Source organism: Amphiura filiformis, chromosome 9 (genome assembly GCF_039555335.1).
Source record: "Amphiura filiformis chromosome 9, Afil_fr2py, whole genome shotgun sequence".
NCBI classification, from domain to species: domain Eukaryota; kingdom Metazoa; phylum Echinodermata; class Ophiuroidea; order Amphilepidida; family Amphiuridae; genus Amphiura; species Amphiura filiformis.
In genome coordinates this window covers 47,710,600-47,731,734 of record NC_092636.1, presented here as the reverse complement: position 1 = coordinate 47,731,734, position 21,135 = coordinate 47,710,600, and the positions used below count along the sequence as shown (strand labels likewise).

Genomic DNA, 21,135 nt, shown 5'->3' with positions numbered 1-21,135 from the left:
AATCAAGTTGCACGATTTATCGGGATCTCCCCTTTCATTCCGAAACACCGTCAATCCGAACCCCCGTCAGTCCGAATCCGAAAATCCGTTAGGGTTATGGTTAGGGTTAGAGTAGGGTTTTCTGACTAATAGGGGTTCAGATTGCTGGTGTTTCGGACTTACGGCGTGTCCCCGATTTATCTTTTGAAAACAATTGAACAAATGCAAAGCTGATAGCGTTTATTGCATTGTGTTTATGAGCGTACATGTTTGCCGGCAAACGAGGACAAACACAAGATTTTTCACGCTAAACTGTGGACTTACTTCCAACCGAGGACAGTCCTCAGTCTCAAACTGCTGCAAAAGACCCCAAATACATGCTTATGCATTATAGCGATATTTGCCAAGTTAAACCGTGGACCACACATGTAAAAACTACAGTCAGCAGTTGATGAATAAAATTCCGTTTCGTATTACACACACCCCCACACACAAAAATCCGCCATTTTAGTCCATGGTTAGGCGATGAAAACATGATACATACATCCCGGCTAGATAGCAATACACACTGTCCTTGGTTGGCGGCAAACATACACAGGGGTGTATTTGCGTTTGTAAATGCCTCCAAACGAGGACCTACATATGGATACACACCATACAACAAGGACACACCTCCAAACGAGGATGTCCCCGGTTTAATACTATGACCAGGATGACGTAAATGATGCAAAAATGCATTTAAGATAGCATAAAGTCCGATGTATACTCCACTTGATCGACCGCGATTTCAAGCAGAGCCGCAAGTAATTTGAGCTGAAATTTGACGACTTCATGAAGGAATTTCCTTCATGGAGCAGGTTACTTTTGGTTCAACTTTTGGGGGGTAGGCCAGCGAAGTTTCTATATATGAAAGCACAGAGCGGGCAATAATTCTTCGCGATACTCTGCGATATTTTGATGAAGTATACATGAATGCCTTCGCACGAAGCTGCAAATTAATTTTTCATCACAGCTTCTCGCGAAGTGGCGAAGTGGAGTGTACATCGGACTTAAGATAGGTCCCCCATAGGGGGTATAGGACGGGTCACAGTTGGATAGTAAGTTGACTGGTGTGTGAGCCGAAGTCGAGGTCCTCATTTGGAGGTATTAATACAAACATGGTGTGTGTGTATTTGGGTGACTTTGATATTAAAAGGCATTGAAATGTTTTTCTTCTTTTACAGAATGTGAGGAAGGTGACGCAGTTTGTATAAAAGAATGGCTAGAAAAAGAAGCGATCGGTGTCCTACATGGCCGAATAGATGACGACCACAATGGCAATGTGGATCTATCAGAAAGTGATGAGGTAATGGGCTAGTCCAGATAAATACATACATCCCCTATGGAAGATTTAAACTTGATCACCCACACATGGGGTGTAGGTTTGAAATGGAATCACACATCTGTTTATTCCAGTTAAAATCCATACCTCCCCCTGAAATATAATATAATTAAACTTGATCTTAATCTCCCACACAGGGGGGGTGCAGATTTTAAAAGGAGTCAAACATTTGAGTAACCCCATTTGAAATTCACTCATTTGAAAAACTGCATTGCAAATGTTTTTGCTTCATATCTAATGTATGTTGTAATTTAAATACTAACTTGGCAAGGTACAATATTTGTATAATTACAGCGAGACCCTGTGCGTGGAAAGCTAAATCTAAAAAGAAAGCATAAGACTTTTTATCTTAAAGGTACTTGCAATTTGAAGGTATAATTGTTTATTTATGTGTGCTCTTTCATATATTGATTCCATTTTCCACATGTAGTTTTCCCTTTTCTTCCTCTTTTTCCTGTTTCTTACCATGTTTTTTCAGAGTTCAAAAATTCTAGGAGCTAAATAGGGTTCAATTGAACCACTCGAACACCCAGCTACCATCAGGCTGAAATTACTGGATCTACATGTATATAAAAGTGAAATCTATAAATCTAGCTAAATATGAACAAGAATAACATGAAAACCATTGTTATTGATTTTTTTGCGCAATACATTTAAATAACTCATTTTGCTTGATTGCACCACAATTGCGTTACAATTGCATGATGTCGTCATCTTTTTAAATCATTATAAACAGTACTAGTGGGAGGTAATCATAAACAAGATGATGGTCCATTCATCATTCTGCATATTAATTATTGCCGTATGTTTTTTGCCCCCTCACAGTTTATTCGAGATGAATTACAATATGAAGATGATTTTGACAGACATAATGTACTTCATCGGTGATAAACTCATCAGCGTGGCGGATCTGTGGACAGGGTGGAAAAATTCAGAAGGTAGGTAGATAGGATGATTGATGGATAATAATTGCAAGAAAGTTGTTTTACACTTATACCAGGGCTGGCGATTGAAATTAAAAAAAGAAATTGATTTTTTTTTAATTCCAAGAACTGCTATACCCCCATGATAAAGTCAAAAGAGGCTAGTGGAATGCTAGACATATGTGCAATCCTATCAGGTATTTACAAAAAATCAAAACATGTGAAAATTTTAAAGAAAAAATTTGGTAAAATCTTGGGAAAAAACCTGTTGAATTCTGCACCTTAGAAATTAAATTTTTAGCCATAGATAAAATGACATCAGAGGTATTTTAATTGTATCCTAAAGTTGTAGAAGTATTAAGAATGAAGTAAAACAGTCAATTCAAGAATGAAATTAACTCTAAAAGTATCAAAATGGTAAGAATAATAATTAGAGAGGGCGGCCTATCTGCTGTGTCCTGGCAGAACATCAGTCAATATTGACTGATGTTCTGCCAGGACACAGCAGATAGGCCGCCCGCTCTATTTATAAGTAATTTACATTGGCCGTGCGACATTTACGAGAGAATAAAATCATTACATGTTCTATTAAGCGGTAGATCCGCCATGAGCTGTCGTGGGCGTGTGGTGGTGAGCTGATCGACATGTAATCGTCAGTGCACGTTGGTTCGAATCCGAACGGTTCTGATTTTTTCTCTCCTTTATTATAATGCCAGTTTGTCTGAGCTCCATTTCTTTAAAATGGTAAGAAATTAAAAAAGTTGATTCAGTAATTTAAAAAAAATATCATTTGATTTAAATCGTGCCAGCCCTGACTTATACAACCGCTTTTTGTAACTACACATCAATTTTATCCCAACCGATGGTGGCACATATTCACAAAAGGGTGCGTCATTCACGCAACATACAAAATTTCTCATTCGCGCAGGTGCTGTGCCCATCAGGGCCGTAGCAAGGTCGAAAAATGTGGGTGGCCATCACAAATATGGGGTGCCAAATTACAAATCTATGCCCATATTGAAATTAAGATACAAAGAAAAACAAAACAAATTTCTCAAAAAGTGGGGCGGCCATGGCATCCCCGGCCGCCCCGCTTGCTACGGCCCTGGTGCCCATGATATATCAATCCCCAGTGTTTGAAGTCCTGCCTATTATGAGCTGAACATAATATAGTACTAATCTGGGCTAGAATAAAAAGGAACAGCCGTAAAGTTTGTTCAAAAATTATTGCGGTGTTATATGTTTTTATTTATTTCGTCAATTATAAGCCGAACAAACTTAATAAAAGGATAATTTAAATTAGCCTTATGTTTTATAAAATAGGCCTCCTGAACATGCTGTTCAAAGGAAATTGAAAAACTGCATTGCAAATATTTTTGCTTCATATCTAATGTACGTTATAATTTAAATACAGATTTTACATTTTGACCTTATAGAAGCGCATCAGATATATGTCACAAGTATGTAGTTTATAGTTTTGAGGAAGCTCATGAGTGAATTTATGAGGTACAGCCTATGAACAGTTACAGGAAACTGAAACTCTAGAAGTTCATATTTATAAAGTGTCATCTGTACATAAAAGATTTATGTCACTATCATTTGATCATGTCTCATGATGTGAAGTTTTTGTGATTATCAGACTGCCAGCTTCCGGGGAGGAGACTTCTCACAGAGGGCAGCACCTCCCTTTTCTATACCACTGCACTGATAAAGAGTTAATAATGGATGCTTAAAATAGGAATAAACATACACACACATGTTAAAATAGCGATGATTCAATGAAGTCAATGTTATATAGGGAAAGATGTACAAAAGCTGGCAGGTGTTATTACACATTGCAATGTATGTCATTAAATCTGTGAATTAAAGTTAATGAGTCACATCTTTAGTTAGGATCAATGCATGGGTATTGATATGATACACCTGCATAGTTTATCACTGTTCTTTCATGCTATTTTCCTCATGTAGCTTAATGTCTGTCTTTCAGTGTCTGTTTTCCGTTGGTCTGTCTGGACCATGCACCAGTGGCATGTGGCATGTGGGTCATCATCAAAACTATTAGGGGCACATGCCCCTGTAACGCTATGCCACTGCCATGCACTGTAGTGTTGTGCACACATTTAGTGTCATCTCCTTTTGTCTTGGATAAGCTCAGCTTTGTCACTAGAACATCAGCACTCTAAGAATATCTCTACCCCTTCTCTCTCTCTCTCTTTCTCCCCCCTCTCTCCCTCTCTTTAGTCATATCTTAGGAAATTCAAGAAAAAATATATAGGCTTTAGTACATCCAGGCTGTTGAAACTCCTATTGCCCATGCAATACAAGAAGGCGAGGACAGCGCAATGCATTACCTGTGTATTATACTGTTTACACAGGGGTAATGCTCGCTATTAAAAGCAGAAAATTGATGCTGTCAAGGTGGAGGCTACATAAATTTTACACATGGCTGTACGACTTAAAATCCTTAATGATGTGACATAAAACAGGCGGCTCCTAATGGAAGAAAAATGATGCCGCCACCAGAGTAGGCTACGTAAAATTAATCAGGTTTTAACAGAAAAGCTGTATTTAGCTCTAGAAAACCTTCAAAATGTTTGAGAGAATAATGCCCGGGGGTCACTCCTATTGTGGCCTGTACACCATCCGCGATAATCAACTTTTGAAAATCACCCTAAACAAGGATTTAACCCTTGGCTAAAACGACACCCTAAACAGGGATTTCATTCCTAACATCAAATTTCATACCCTAAATTTCATTTCCGCGTATTTAGCAACAGTGTTGCCAAAACTTTTCAGCGTAAGGCGCGGCGCAGTGACTCGCCAGGTCGCGGTAAAGGATTCTCAAGTAGCCCAATTTTTTAAGCTTCCAAAAAAGCGCCCAATACCGGATATTTGGGCGGATCTAATTTGAGCGCAAAACACCCAATTGGGCGGAAAAGCACTTGACTTTGAAACTTCCGGTACTTACTGGGAAGTTACTGACCGATCAATAAATGGTCACAAAACCCATTGTAATTTCAATTTGGACCTTCAAAGACTCAAAACCTTTATAAATCGGCTAATTTGAAAGGAAAATACATCAAATTAGTGCCATGCCTGAGACTGACAAAAGTAGCCCAATTTTAGACAAGTAGCGGCATGCTTTTTTGAGTAGCGGCAAGTGATCGTAAGTAGCCCAATTGTAAGCGCCTAAAGGCGCCGGGCGTTAGCATCACTGTTTAGCAATTGCAATTTTGCTACCCTTTTTTTCCAATTTTTCATGTTTTTGACACCCTAAACGCGACACGCCAAGCAGATCGTGCCTGCCCACTGAAAAACGACCCTTTTACGTGTTTTCATTATCATGGATGGTGTACAGGCCACAATGGGAGTGACCCCGGGAATAATGACACAAGATAAAACATTATAAATATTAGAGATGAAAAGCCAATACAAATTACTATTTCAATTACAATTAAAAGTAAAATAAATAGAAAGTGTATTGTTATAAAGACTTCAATGATAACTGTGACATCGCTGTCCTCAGATTGTTACCTGAAGTATGGCATTCGCACACTTTCTGCCTTAAGCAGTATACAGACTTTTTATTGTACGTACAATATTGTACGTTATTTAAATATTTTTGCTTCATATCTAATGTACGTTATAATTTAAATACAGATTTTACATTTTGACCTTATAGAAGCGCATCAGATATATGTCACAAGTATGTAGTTTATATAGTTTTGAGGAAGCTCATGAGTGAATTTATGAGGTACAGCCTATGAACAGTTACAGGAAACTGAAACTCTAGAAGTTCATATTTATAAAGTGTCATCTGTACATAAAAGATTTATGTCACTATCATTTGATCATGTCTCATGATGTGAAGTTTTGTGATTATCAGACTGCCAGCTTCCGGGGAGGGAGACTTCTCACAGAGGGCAGCACCTCCCTTTTCTATACCACTGCACTGATAAAGAGTTAATAATGGATGCTTAAAATAGGAATAAACATACACACATGTTAAAATAGCGATGATTCAATGAAGTCAATGTTATATAGGGAAAGATGTACAAAAGCTGGCAGGTGTTATTACACATTGCAATGTATGTCATTAAATCTGTGAATTAAAGTTAATGAGTCACATCTTTAGTTAGGATCAATGCATGGGTATTGATATGATACACCTGCATAGTTTATCACTGTTCTTTCATGCTATTTTCCTCATGTAGCTTAATGTCTGTCTTTCAGTGTCTGTTTTCCGTTGGTCTGTCTGGACCATGCACCAGTGGCATGTGGCATGTGGGTCATCATCAAAACTATTAGGGGCACATGCCCCTGTAACGCTATGCCACTGCCATGCACTGTAGTGTTGTGCACACATTTAGTGTCATCTCCTTTTGTCTTGGATAAGCTCAGCTTTGTCACTAGAACATCAGCACTCTAAGAATATCTCTACCCCTTCTCTCTCTCTCTCTTTCTCCCCCCTCTCTCCCTCTCTTTAGTCATATCTTAGGAAATTCAAGAAAAAATATATAGGCTTTAGTACATCCAGGCTGTTGAAACTCCTATTGCCCATGCAATACAAGAAGGCGAGGACAGCGCAATGCATTACCTGTGTATTATACTGTTTACACAGGGGTAATGCTCGCTATTAAAAGCAGAAAATTGATGCTGTCAAGGGGGAGGCTACATAAATTTTACACATGGCTGTACGACTTAAAATCCTTAATGATGTGACATAAAAACAGGCGGCTCCTAATGGAAGAAAAATGATGCCGCCACCAGAGTAGGCTACGTAAAATTAATCAGGTTTTAACAGAAAAGCTGTATTTAGCTCTAGAAAACCTTCAAAATGTTTGAGAGAATAATGCCCGGGGGTCACTCCTATTGTGGCCTGTACACCATCCGCGATAATCAACTTTTGAAAATCACCCTAAACAAGGATTTAACCCTTGGCTAAAACGACACCCTAAACAGGGATTTCATTCCTAACATCAAATTTCATATCCTAAATTTCATTTCCGCGTATTTAGCAACAGTGTTGCCAAAACTTTTCAGCGTCAAGGCGCGGCGCATTGACTCGCCAGGTCGCGGTAAAGGATTCTCAAGTAGCCCAATTTTTTAAGCTTCCAAAAAAGCGCCCAATACCGGATATTTGGGCGGATTTACCCAATTTAGAACGCATAAAACACCCAATTGGGCGGAAAAGCACTTGACTTTGAAACTTCCGGTACTTACTGGGAAGTTACTGACCGATCAATAAATGGTCACAAAACCCATTGTAATTTCAATTTGGACCTTCAAAGACTCAAAACCTTTATAAATCGGCTAATTTGAAAGGAAAATACATCAAATTAGTGCATGCCGCCTGAGACTGACAAAAGTAGCCCAATTTTAGACAAGTAGCGGCATGCTTTTTTGAGTAGCGGCAAGTGATCGCCAAGTAGCCCAATTGTGCGCCTAAGGCGCGGCGTTGGCATCACTGTTTAGCAATTGCAATTTTGCTACCCTTTTTTTCCAATTTTTCATGTTTTTGACACCCTAAACGCGATACGCGTGCATATCGTGCCTGCCCACTAAAACGACCCTTTTACGTGTTTTCATTATCGGATGGTGTACAGGCCACAATGGGAGTGACCCCGGGAATAATGACACAAGATAAAACATTATAAATATTAGAGATGAAAAGCCAATACAAATTACTATTTCAATTACAATTAAAAGTAAAATAAATAGAAAGTGTATTGTTATAAAGACTTCAATGATAACTGTGACATCGCTGTCCTCAGATTGTTACCTGAAGTATGGCATTCGCACACTTTCTGCCTTAAGCAGTATACAGACTTTTTATTTATGCGTACAATATTATGCGTTATTTAATCTATTGCCATTCTATTTCCAGTAATGTTTAAGTTCTAACGAATGTTTGATGACGTAAAATCGATAATATATTTCTGCTAGATATTGTATGTAATATATTATCGATTTTTAAATCATCAAACATTCGTTAGAACTTAAACATTACTGGAAATAGAATGGCAATAGATTAAATAACGTACATATTGTACATACAATATTGTACGTACAATACTCGGAGTCTGAAGCGCGCTTTATCATCATTGGCACATGTAGTACAATGTTTATTGATTTTGCTGCCAGATAAAAATAGTGGTTTTGTTTGATTGTATCACAATGTACATTAACAGCTGTTGTGAGCTGTGGAATCCGGTAAAAAGAAGCATGGTTTCTATATGTTTCTGACCTTTCATTAGATACCATTTACTTTTGGTTTAATACATGTATTTACTTTATTATCTCCGTTCATTAGTAATCAGTAATTTGATATTTATGAGGCATCTATTTCTGTTGCTACCATCCATTGATAATCAGTGAGTAAAGTTCAAGCGACCATAACATGTGTTAGAATTATTGAAGAATGCGGACTTTCCCATCATGGTTAGTCCGACTTAATAGGTATCTTTTAACCTGTCAATATTAAACAAGGTTGAAGAGTTACCGAGAGCTGTGAAAAAGATGTCCGTCTTTATAATTCGGCTTTGACTCGATCCATTGACACAGAGAAAGTCACAATTTTGTTTTGACCTCGATTTTGATTGTGACAGTCTGACAGAAATTTATACCATCAATAAATCTGAGTCAGCTGACATTGACACTATCAGTATCAGCAAATTATAGTCATCTTCAAGGAAATGATATGACTTTTTATAGGCCTGTAGGTGTCTATATTTCGTCCACACACAAAAAATGCAAATGATTGAGTGTTTATATAATTACTAGTAAAAGATGCAATTTGAGTCCAATTCAATTTGATTTGATAAATTTATGACTCTTCTAAGCAACATCTGAAGGCATTTTGCATTTAAATAACAATGTACTGTACCTATTTACAGCGCAGCTTTTAAGGGGTATCCCATTATATTTTGTGTTACCATAATAGAACTGCATGCGGCATTGAAAATATTCACACAAAATCCCTGAATTCAGCTGACTTGATTGGGGGGCACAAGCCAGTTTTTAGCAATTTTCCTATGGGATTTTCTAAATTTTCAGATCTGCTACACCAGCACTGGCTTCAACTGCTCTGGTACCTGTTGACGTCAGTACTATATTAGCACTGAATTTGATTGTAACCCAAAAATTCATTATATTGTGTTAACTGTGTCTTTTATTAAAATTCCAGACTAAATGTTTTTTGTATATTATGTTCCCCATAGCTGGACTAGAACTGATTGGCAAGGTGATTGCATATAGCTATATATATGCCTGAACATGTGTATAAAGCTGCAGATATCATCTGCTATTGGCAATATTAAATGTGAGAGTTGAACACCACTTGACTTGACACTTGTCATACATTTGACTTCCCTCCTTTGTATCCTCTGTCTATCTGTCTGTCACTCTGTCTGTTAGTCTGTCTGTTAGTCTCTTTCTCTTTTCCTCTCATTTCCTTGTGTGTGTCTCTCTCTTTTTCTTTCCTTCCTATGTGTATAGGGGTGGGTGGGATGTTGGTAAAAACCTGCAACTGAGGACATTGGCCTGGATACATTTCACATAACAGTGTAAAAAAACAATGTAAAAATGTATATGACCATGTCTCATTTTGCCAGTGGAGGGTTGGGTCTCAGTTGGATTGTAAAACTTCAAGCGGTCTACAGTTACGCACAGTTTCAGGTTACAAAGTTCTCGTAATCAACTGCAAACAAGGATATACACATTATGAGAAATGTGTGTGTAACATTGGACACACATGAACTGCAGATGTCCACGGTTCCTAGATATTGATCAATGAAAACAGCCTTTATAAACATTTTGAAGTGTAGTGTATTTTGAAGTTTTTGTTTTTGCTCTTGGATGTAGTGAAAACTTTTAAGGGTGCAGCAAATAAAACTCAAACTCTGTCCATTGGTCATTGGATAGTAAAATTCAAAGTGGTTTATCTGTCCATGTTCCCGGTGTTTGTGTGTTAGATTATGAATCACATGATCACATTAGTTATGGTTTGTTTTTAATTCTACAGTTATGTGATGAAGTTTTAAAACTAAATTTGCGACATCTGACACAGCTCACATTTGAAGTATAGCTTTCCCCAGCTCTTCCTGATTCAACCAGAAACCACTTGTGACAAAAATGGGCTTAGACTGGACCAGGCTTTTGTATTTCATGCTTGAATTATCCATCCAGGGCTGCCAAATTCTATATTTATAGATTCCAAAACATTGAACCTCGACTGGTGTGTAAAATAGGGAACTGAACTAAAATATCTTCCTAGAACTACAATAGAACTAAATATTGCATACATGTCGTTATGGAGTAAACAAGGTCAAAATATATTACTTTTTTTACCTACCAACATCCAAAGATTGAAAACTCCCCCCCCAAAAGCGAAATTTAATAATAATTTTGGGCAGGCCCGTACGCAGGATTTTTTTTGGGGGGGGTGCTGATTTTGAAAAAGTGGACTTTTTTCCAAGGGGGGGGGGCAATTTTGTGAAAAGTGGACTTTCTTCCCAAAATTTGGACCTTTTTTGACCAAAAAAGCGTAAAAAAACTCATTTTTTTGGCTCACTACGCTCGCAAATTATAATTTTTGGGACTTTTTGTACACTTTTGCCAATTTGCCCCTGCGTACGGGCCTGATTTTGGGGCGGTTTTTTGAGATTTTTTTCAAATTTTTATACAAATGTGTTTATAATTTGGATTCCTTGGATAATTTATTTTCCCAAAAATGTATAAATTTATTAAATACACAAATATTTAAAAAGTACTTTTTAATTTCTTTCTGAGAGTGCACAGTTCTCAAATATAATTGATAATATAGCAGGTTGCGCCAAATGAGACTGGAATAATAAATGATTTTCAAAAATGTGTGTGAGAATAAACCCTTTGTATTTTTGTGCAATCAAATAGTTCATTTAACTAATGTATCTTATAACAAGTCCGGATAACAAGATCACCGCACCTGTAAAGTGTACCTGGTGCATCACAGTCCGTTGGATTCGTACAATGGTGCGTGACCTTGACCTGTTCCTACCTGTGCCATTTCAGGGAAACACCCAGCGCTAAATATAAAAGAAAGGGTTATCAAAATAAAATCTTCAGAAGAAATTTACACGTAAGCATAGATACATGTGCACTGTTTGGAACTTTTATCAAGACATGTGGTACTTTATGGGTAATGGGATTGGAAAAAGTAAAATGAAAAACTGAGAATACAAACAAATTTTTAGGACATTATTGCTCCAGAAAAGTACTTAGAAAGTAATGTTCAAAATAGAAATATTTTTGTTTTATACAGTGAAACTTGGTTCTTCTAACTAAATGGGCTTCTACCTCTCCATTTAAAAATAGAGGTGAGGGAAAGTATATGACTACATTTTGTTACATCCACAATCCCTTTTTTTTAAATTATTCAGTTGTTGAACTTCTTTTGGCTGTATGTTTACAATCCTATCTAGGCTATGCCCGGGGGCTATGCAAATGTAGCATAATTATAAATACACTATATCAAATACCAAATTGCAACATGTGCACCATTTGTGGAACGGTATTTGCATGCATCACATACTTTCTGAAGTGGCTTCATCAGGTCCAGTTTGCAGTTGAGGGGGATAAAAACTGTGATTGAAAAATGGGGAAAATTACTTGACTATAATTATATTTTCATGCAAAGATGAAGCCCACATGGCCACTTCAAGCCTTTCCAAAACCACAGAATGTCCAAGAACCCTCTTTTCACATGCTTGGGCTATATTCCAATTGAAATTCTTTAACCCTATGGAAGACCCGGGTGGAAGACATATTAACACAGGGAGTGTGAATTTCAAATGGGGTTAACTGAATGGGTGGTTCCATTTGTGAATCTACACCCCCTGTATTGGAGATTAAGGCCATGTCTTTCATAGGGTGTATGAATATAAACAGGAATAGCCCATTTTGCCTCTGGATGTCACTACCTATAAAATACTTCACACTTTAAATGTACTTCACTTTGGAGTGGCACTTCACACAACCTATTTTGAGAATAAACCTGCAAATAAAAAAAGTTCAAAGACATCTGAATCAATTTTTTAAAATAACTAGAGTTATATACCCGTATGCGTAAATGCTTATTAAGCTCATTGTGCCCGTATGCATAACAGCAACATAGCATGAACCCACATGAATTTTGACCTCTGTTTGATGACCTTTGATGGCTGTGTCACCCCGTTGACCCCATATGACCTTTGACCCAGGATGACCTTTGACCTTGGATGACATTAATTAATTTAATTAATGTATGCATGTATTTATTTTACTGACTACTCCCTTTCTTACTTAAAGGGTTAATATAAACACTGTATAGTGCGAGTATATACTTGTACAGAATGCATCAGAGCTATTTATAGATGAACAGACAGTGCACACAGGGTGGCACTGTGGATTTAGGATTTTTAACAAAGATCCACATTTTCGCCGATTTTGAGCCTAATTCATTACCGATTTCAACCAAATTGGACCTCCGCATTTCCCTAGCATCAAGGATTCCACCCACCGAGTTACAGCCCAATCGGACCAAGTTTAAAATTTGACCTTTGACCTTCGACCTCCGATTTCGACCGAAGGTAGCTTACGACACTCCCGTATTTTTCTGCATCCCCGTGCGAATTTGGCGAGGCTGGGATCAAAACTGACGGAGCCTTTGACACACACACATACATACACGCATACAACATTAGGCAAATTATAGTAAGATTATCAATTTTGTTTTAATGACTATATAAATATCTGAGTATATTGAAAAATCATTGATGCATTATTTTTCATTACAAATTTCAGTTTTAAGAGTTGAAAACTGCAAATAAAGGCACACAAGTATGGTATATTTTATTTATTTTTGTATCAATTTTTACTGAAATATTACAGACATATGTACAGAAATATTTAGCTTGAAAGATTTGTTTCTTTTAAATTTGAAAAAGTAGGAAACCACAGGATTAAAATTTGCAATATGGTCACTTTCAATATCATATGAAGGAATACAGACAGTGTGATATTGAAATGCTTGCCAATTTCTTTGACATTATAAGTCTGATGGAATTCAATTAAATTGTGTAGTTACCTTGGCAACGGCTTGGGTTTTGGTGTACGGTGTCATGTGTAGGCAATTGAGATGTAGTTGGCAGTTGACTGTGAACTGCTGCATGTTTGATCTGTCTGTGTATATAACAAATTGGGCATGTGTAGAAAAATATAATAATATAAAAAGGAAACAATTTAAACAAACAAAAACAAGTGGTTAATTTTGTGATGATTTAAATTTTGTGAGTTGAGTTACAACAGCGAAATTAACACCTTGTAAATATGTGACAAGACTATGGTCAATTGTAGAAACTAGAGGTATACCCGTATGGCCGTATGCTACGGAGCCTTTTACCCTTCAAAACCCACAGTGGAAGACATTGGCTTTATAGATTTTACCAAGTTCAAGTACATGAATCAGAATGCATCAGAGCTATTTATAGAACACAGGCAGCAAGTGCAATTGTTTATACCATGGTCACTGACTTTTGAAAATGCACATTTTCGCGGATTTTGAGCCCAATCCTTTACCGATTGCAACCAAATGTGATCCCCGCATTCGACCGAAAGTAGCTTAGGACACTCCCCATATTTTCCTTGATCTCTCGTATAAATTACAGCTCAATCGGACGAAGTTTAAAAATTGACCTTTGACCTTCGACCTCCGATTTCGACCGAAGGTAGTGTAGGACACTCCCCATATTTTCCTTGATCTCCCATATGAATTACAGCCCAATCGGACCAAGTTTAAAATTTGACCTTTGACCTTTGACCTCCGATTTCGACCGAAGGTAGGGTAGGACACTCCCCATATTTTCCTTGATCTCCCGTATGAATTACAGCCCAATCGGACCAAGTTTAAAATTTGACCTTTGACCTCCGATTTCGACCGAAGGTAGCTTAGGTCACTCCCCGTATACCCGTATGCGTAAATGCTTATTAAGCTCATTGTGCCCGTATGCATAACAGCAACATGGCATGAACCCACATGAATTTTTACCTCTGTTTGATGACCTTTGATGGCTGTTTCACCCCGTTGACCCCATATGACCTTTGACCCAGGATGACCTTTGACCTTGGATGACATGAATTAATTTAATTAATGTATGCATGTATTTATTTTACTGACTACTCCTTTTCTTACTTAAAGGGTTAATATAAACACTGTATAGAGCGAGTATATACATGTACAGAATGCATCAGAGCTATTTATAGATGAACAGACAGTGCACACAGCGTGGCACTGTGGATTTAGGATTTTTAACAAAGATCCACATTTTCGCCGATTTTGAGCCTAATTCATTACCGATTTCAACCAAATGTGACCTCCGCATTCCCCTAGCATCAAGGATTCCACCCACCGAGTTACAGCCCAATCGGACAAAGTTTAAAATTTGACCTTTGACCTTCGACCTCCGATTTCGACCGAAGGTAGCTTACGACACTCCCGTATTTTTCTGCATCCCCGTATGCGAATTTGGCGAGGCTGGGATCAAAACTGACGGAGCCTTTTACACACATACACACACGCACGCACGCAACATAAGGCAAATTATAGTAAGATAACATGAATGCGCGAAAATGTCTCTCTCACAACAAATCGCAAAAATAACTATGCGAAAATTGCCACTTGTTATGGTATTAGTCAGTGTACTGGAATTTTAATTATCGTGGTCATAGTCAAGTCTTGGTAACAGTTTACCCAACATCAATATAAAAATGTATGCAAGCTGATGGTTCAAAAACAAATTTAAGTTTGTTAAAAGGGGCATTTTGTGATCCACAGCCTCATTCCCCCAACTTACGGCCTACTCCAAAAAAGTTTTGAGTTTTGTACCATCAGGACTACATCATGATTGTATGCACGCATGTAAGCTTTCGTGCAGAATTGGTCATTTGACAAAGATATCGTTCAACTTGTATTTTCGAGCTGTCGATAGCCCGAAATTCCAACATAGTGGCCTATGGGGAGCTGTAATACATGTATATGTAATTATATTTCTCCTATTATATTCAATGTCTGAATCAACCATTTTGGAAATATATCTATGATGGAACCATACCTAAACCAGGCTTCCTCAAATAGATTTGTTGAAGCGCCACATGGAATAAAAGAAAACTGCAAAGCTCCACTCATGGCTGCGAAGGTGCTTTTATTGCGCGCGCTAGGGAGACATAGGGGTGTCCCCCTCAGAAGCTATCGACTTTTTTAATTTGAGGTGCAAATGACGCCATTTGGTGCAACATTTTGTACTATTTTAGCCTGTCTTTACAAAGATATCATTGGAATCGCATTGTTTATTGTTGAAATGTAAAATAAATTATTTTGGAGATATTCCTGATGGATGAAGTTTGATCAAAGGATTTTATTTGATGTATTTTTAAAAAATCTAAGCGGCGCTGCCACTCAGGAAGCCACAGCATGGCTATTTGCGGACCCCTGCCTAAACAGAGGATGCTAGAATCACAAAATACCCCTTTAATGTTTATTTTCTATTGTATCTTTCAGTTTACAATTGGTCTGTTCTTTAGAACCCCTTATCAAGTTTTATGTGTTTTCTGTTGTTTCTTTTCAGTTTACAACTGGTCTGTAGAACAGACTGTACATTGGCTGTGTGAATTTGTAGAACTTCCTCAGTACTCGGAAACTTTTCAAAATAATGCCATAGAGGGTGCTGCCCTACCAAGGTAAGAATTAAAAAACAAAACAAATTAAGATAAAACAAAAAATCGATTGAATACAAAAGAACAGAGGGAAGAGTGAACATGAAGTGATGTGCAATGGGCTATTCCATAATTTCATTTGGAATCTACCATACACCTGTTGATGATTTAATATAACCTATACGGTTTCTTCAGAGGGAGTATGTTTTTCAAATGGAATTGGCTGGGGTTAATTATTTTGAAACTGATACTCCCCCAGTATGGGTTTACCCAGGCAGCGAGTGGCATGATAGAGTCGGCAACTTGTGAAACCGCCCGGCCGTATGGCATTTTCCATATACTCGGTTAGTTTTGTGGGGTTCATTATCGAACCCCAACGGCTTTAGCTTGTATTTATATTATTTTAAACATAGGCCTATTTGTTTGTGATATTTCAAGCGTTTTAAAACTTCAAAATAATCCCATTCAATTACACGGTTGACGATGAAAATTTAATGAATTTAGAGGATGTACGGCGACCACCACCTGGGCTTTACCTATATGTTCCACTGGAGTGAGTGTTTCAAATGGAAGTTACCCAAATGTCTAATCTGTTTGAAAGCCATACTCCCTCTGTGGAGGCTTTAATAGCTAAAGCTTCCACAGGGGTAGTGTGGATTGCAAATGGAATGGCCTAATGGGTATGTAAGTAATTTGTAAGTCTTGCAAAATAAATAACAGCAGTTATTTCATTCACAAAAATAAAATGAGGATGAAATGGCACTACAAATGTACAGCAATGTAGATACACATAGATGGGGTGGCACAACATATTGTTTTATAAAGTTCTATCTTTTTTAAATGTTAAAAACCTACAATGTACTGACAAATATTGATTTATTATTCATAAACAATAACCACAGACACATGAATTCTACGGATTTTCGCTTCCCCCTTCCCTACTACCAGGCTTTAAAAGATGGTTTACTGCAACTTTTAAACATCAAATTCAAGTGTTCATTACTTGTGACAGCATCAATGGATTCACACAATTTTAACATTAAAGATGCCCAACATGCCATTCTACAACAATGGAAATTTGTTGAATTTTTAAAATTGCTTGAAAATAAATTTATTAAAATTTTTTCAGGTGGAACTTAGAAGTTATGTTGCCTGTATGGTAGCGCCACCTGTAGAATGCTGTCAAAACCGGAAAAGCAGCAAGTTTAACTCCCTTTGATTATTGATCAATAAATACAGATTCGGATATATATTGGTCTACAAAGCAATCTCTAGTAATATGCTTGTGCAGTCATAAAGAATAGTCATTAAATCCTTTTATTGTACCAGTTAAAATCATATCTGTGTCAAAATGGAAATTACATGCGGGCTTCTGATTTTAAAACAATACAGAATAATTATTTCTAGCATGCATATATAATTGGATTTGAAACTCGCTGAAATAGGTAGTTAAACATGCTTCATAAACATATTGCAAAAAAAAACCACTATCCACTAACTAAATTAATTGATTGATTTGTTTTTAAATTAAGTGAATTGATTTGTTTAATTATTAATTGTTAATTAATTAATTAATTAATTAATTTATTTATTTATTTATTTATTTATTTATTTATTTATTTATTTATTTATTTATTTATTTATTTATTTATTTATTTATTTAGATTTATTTATTTTATTTATTTATTTATTTGTTTATTTGTTTATTTATTTAAATTTATTTATTTATTTATACTAATTTTTTATTTTTTATTTTTTATTAATTTGTTTATTTATATAAATTTATTTATTCATAAATTAATTTATTCATATAAATTAATTCATTTAAAAAATATATGTAAATTTATCATTTTTTTGTAATTGTAATACTAGTATTACTCGATTCATCATGCAGCTTTGCTAATTATGTTATGTGCTTAATGCCTTTCATTAACTCCTACTACTAACTAAAAGGGGCCATTTCACCATTTTGCCAATTTGTAAACAAAAATGATCATCACTAGATAAACAACATACATGGCCTGCATTTAAATGTTTGTATTGTTTCTATGTGAATGGTAAATAGCAATCCAATACCATCAAGGCTATGTATTTGTTAACAATTGAAGTAATTTGCACTTCTAGCACCAGTCAAGGTAGTGTCAAAGTACAAGTCCCATTCAGACTCCACATCGCCATATAGCAGCCACAACATGATGAAAATGGTCACCACCTGTGGCGGCACTACGAGGGGGGGCAAGGGGCATTTTCCCCCTCCCCCAATATTTTTCTTGCCCCCCAGTTTTGAGGTAAAACCCCCAAAATCACGTAAATTTCCACTTTTTGCGGTAATTTTGCACAAAATTTGCCAATTTTGCCCCCCTAAAATTCACTTTTCCGCCCAATGCCCCCCCGAAAAAAATTCCTGGCGCCGCCACTGGTCACCACCGAGCTCTGCGATAATCCAACTCAAGTTATGTTGACCTTCAAAATAAATTGCAAATTTGAACCCTATGTATAGATTTTTTTTTCAGTAAATGTAGATAACACCAGCATTAAAGATGTGTTTTGATAATTGGATTTTAAATTAATGACAGTTATTCCAGAATCCATACACAAATGTTTTGATTATTTGCTACATGAAAGTTATTTAGATAAAAAAAATACACATCTAGAGGTTAAAAAAATACCGTAACCATTCGGATATAAGCCCCCCCCCCCCTAGATGGGTAATTTGACTTTAAAACTGGAGGAAGGCTTATAGTTGAATTTAAAAATATAAACAATCGTCCCCATTCGTATAGGCCTATATGCCTGATGTACCAGTAATTCCTATCATCTATGTCATTTAAAAAAAATTATAAGTATGAAAATATTAATTTTTAACTGATTGTTCTTAAATGTAAAAGAAAAGGATTGGTATGATTTAAGAACTTAGCCAAAATCACAAAGTACTGGGCTTATACCCGAATGTAGTCTTGTTCCCAGAACGTTTTGAAAAAGGGGGTGGGCTTATAGCAGAAGGTAGGCTTATACCCGAGTGGTTACGGTAATATTCCAAAATGTCAAAATTAATCAAAAATGTTTAGTTTGAATACACTGAGATACATGCATGGTTAGCTGTTAATGTTAAACTGTATGCAGTTATTTTCATGTGGGGTTTGAATCGTTTAGCGAATTTCATGAATGAACATGAAACCAAAATGGGGAAAAAAAGCGCAGTGATTTATAGTGCAATATGCACAGGCATAAAGTTACCCACAAACCTCCACACACTTTGCAGGAATTTCCTGATGACATGCCATATAAACCATTTAGAAACATTCAACAATCGGGGACTTCCAGCGAACAAGCTCACACCCTATTCAAACTACAATAAATCATCGCAGCCAGAATCATCCAGCTCCCAGATAACAGAGACTATTAACCAGTTGGTTCCTTGCCCTAGGGAATTTCAGTTTAGCTCAAGGGCTCTGCAATAATTATGAGCCTCCCAAATTTTCATATGGCCTGCCAAAATTGCCCCCCCCCGGCCTACCAAAAATTGCTTGCCCCCCTCCCTCAGCCTTGCAAAAAATATTTGAGCTCCCAATTTGCAAACGAGATATATCTAACGCCTTATAGATTCTTTGCTGCCTAAAGATGGACCTGGATTTTCATCTGATGGTATATTGCGACATCTATGTGATTAATTAACTCAGGAAAGTCATTTTACCCTCTCTTCTACTCTTTGAATCCAATCTATATTGTGTAATAGGCTAGTACACCATGTAATTTTTCACGATAGTTATTTTCATAGTGTTTGTGAATCATGAAATTTTATACATTTTTTGTATGCAAAGCGGTGCCACAAATATAAAATCACATCATACATACATTTCTAAATTTATAGATTTTGGAAAGTATATCACTTTGTTTTGACAGAATGTTGGAAATAAACATTTATATAGCCACAAAATAATGACTTTTTCAATTTACTAAGTACTCGCCTGCCCTGTGTCTTAAAGATCACAAGTCAGGCTATTGATCAAACTGTCACTGACTTGAATTCTTCACATCAAATTCTTGTTTTCATTCAGTTCATCTAATATGTGATTGAATAGATCAAGTGGCTATATTTTGTTTGTTTTAATAATGGTCACTCTGTGCAGAGGTACACTTGGGTCCTGATGGGACCAGTTTCAAACAAAATGCTCAAACAAGGTTAAAACAAGCCTGTAAGCATGATGACCTGTATGGAGAGAAAGAAAGAAACCGATTTGATGAAAATAAATGTCATTCCCAACAAATCAAGTGACCACTTTCGGTCAGGAGACTCAGTATTATTGGGGCCTGGCAAAAAACGCAATATGTAAAGCCAAAAAATGCACACTTCTTCAAAATCCGAGAAAATTGTGATTTCCCACCCAAAAACGCAAGTTTTTTTCAAATGTCCAAAAGCGAGATTGCCGGGCCTTAAGTATTATATATGGGATACGACCTGATCCATGCAGACCAAAGTCAGAAATTTTGTAAATTGAGTTATTACCATTATATTACCGGTACTAACCTAACCAATATAAAATGCCTTTTCTATAATTTAGTAAGTTTTTTAGTGGGTTTGCCATTGGACAAGTTTGGAAGCAAGTTCCAAACTTGTCCGATGTAAGCCGCTTAAAAACATTTCAGTTGTTATGATTAGGCTAAAACAAATGTTTGGTTGCCATAAAATGATCAAGCATTTGTCAATATTAGCCTTTTCAAAATGGTGGAAAAATTGAGGAAGAATCCATGCAAAAAATCGACCTACCGACCCTCCAAATTTTTGTTTGGAAGGGCAACCAAACAATTTTTTTTGGCCTTATCAAGTCCTGTCGTGAAAACCTATCCCACAATTGTTCAAGAAATAAAGACACGGCGACCCAAAAAGCCAAGGAAGATGCCAATTTTTTAATTTAAAAGTTGCAGTTTGCTCCATTGCATGCCCTATTGATTTGTACACATTAAAACTAGCGTTGGGCTGTCATTGATTAGAATAGAACACAAAAGTGCAACTTTTGATTTCGCTTCTTGATTTAGGTTTTAGATCATCACTGTTTCTTTGATTTTCAACAAATAAGGTCTTGAATTAGAGCTAAAGAGGACAGGTATTGGCTGGTTGTTTTA

The 21,135-nt window shown here is 36.6% G+C and overlaps 1 protein-coding gene across 1 annotated transcript in view; it reads left to right on the top strand.

The window, feature by feature from the left end:
- The window catches only part of LOC140161072 (stromal interaction molecule 1-like), a 70,270-nt gene that overhangs the window by 13,798 nt on the left and 35,337 nt on the right, over positions 1 to 21,135 (top strand). Inside the window, 4 exon segments of the mRNA XM_072184460.1 lie at positions 1,203 to 1,324; positions 2,186 to 2,241; positions 2,243 to 2,298; positions 15,924 to 16,035. Coding sequence (XP_072040561.1) covers positions 1,203 to 1,324; positions 2,186 to 2,241; positions 2,243 to 2,298; positions 15,924 to 16,035 — 346 coding nt within the window.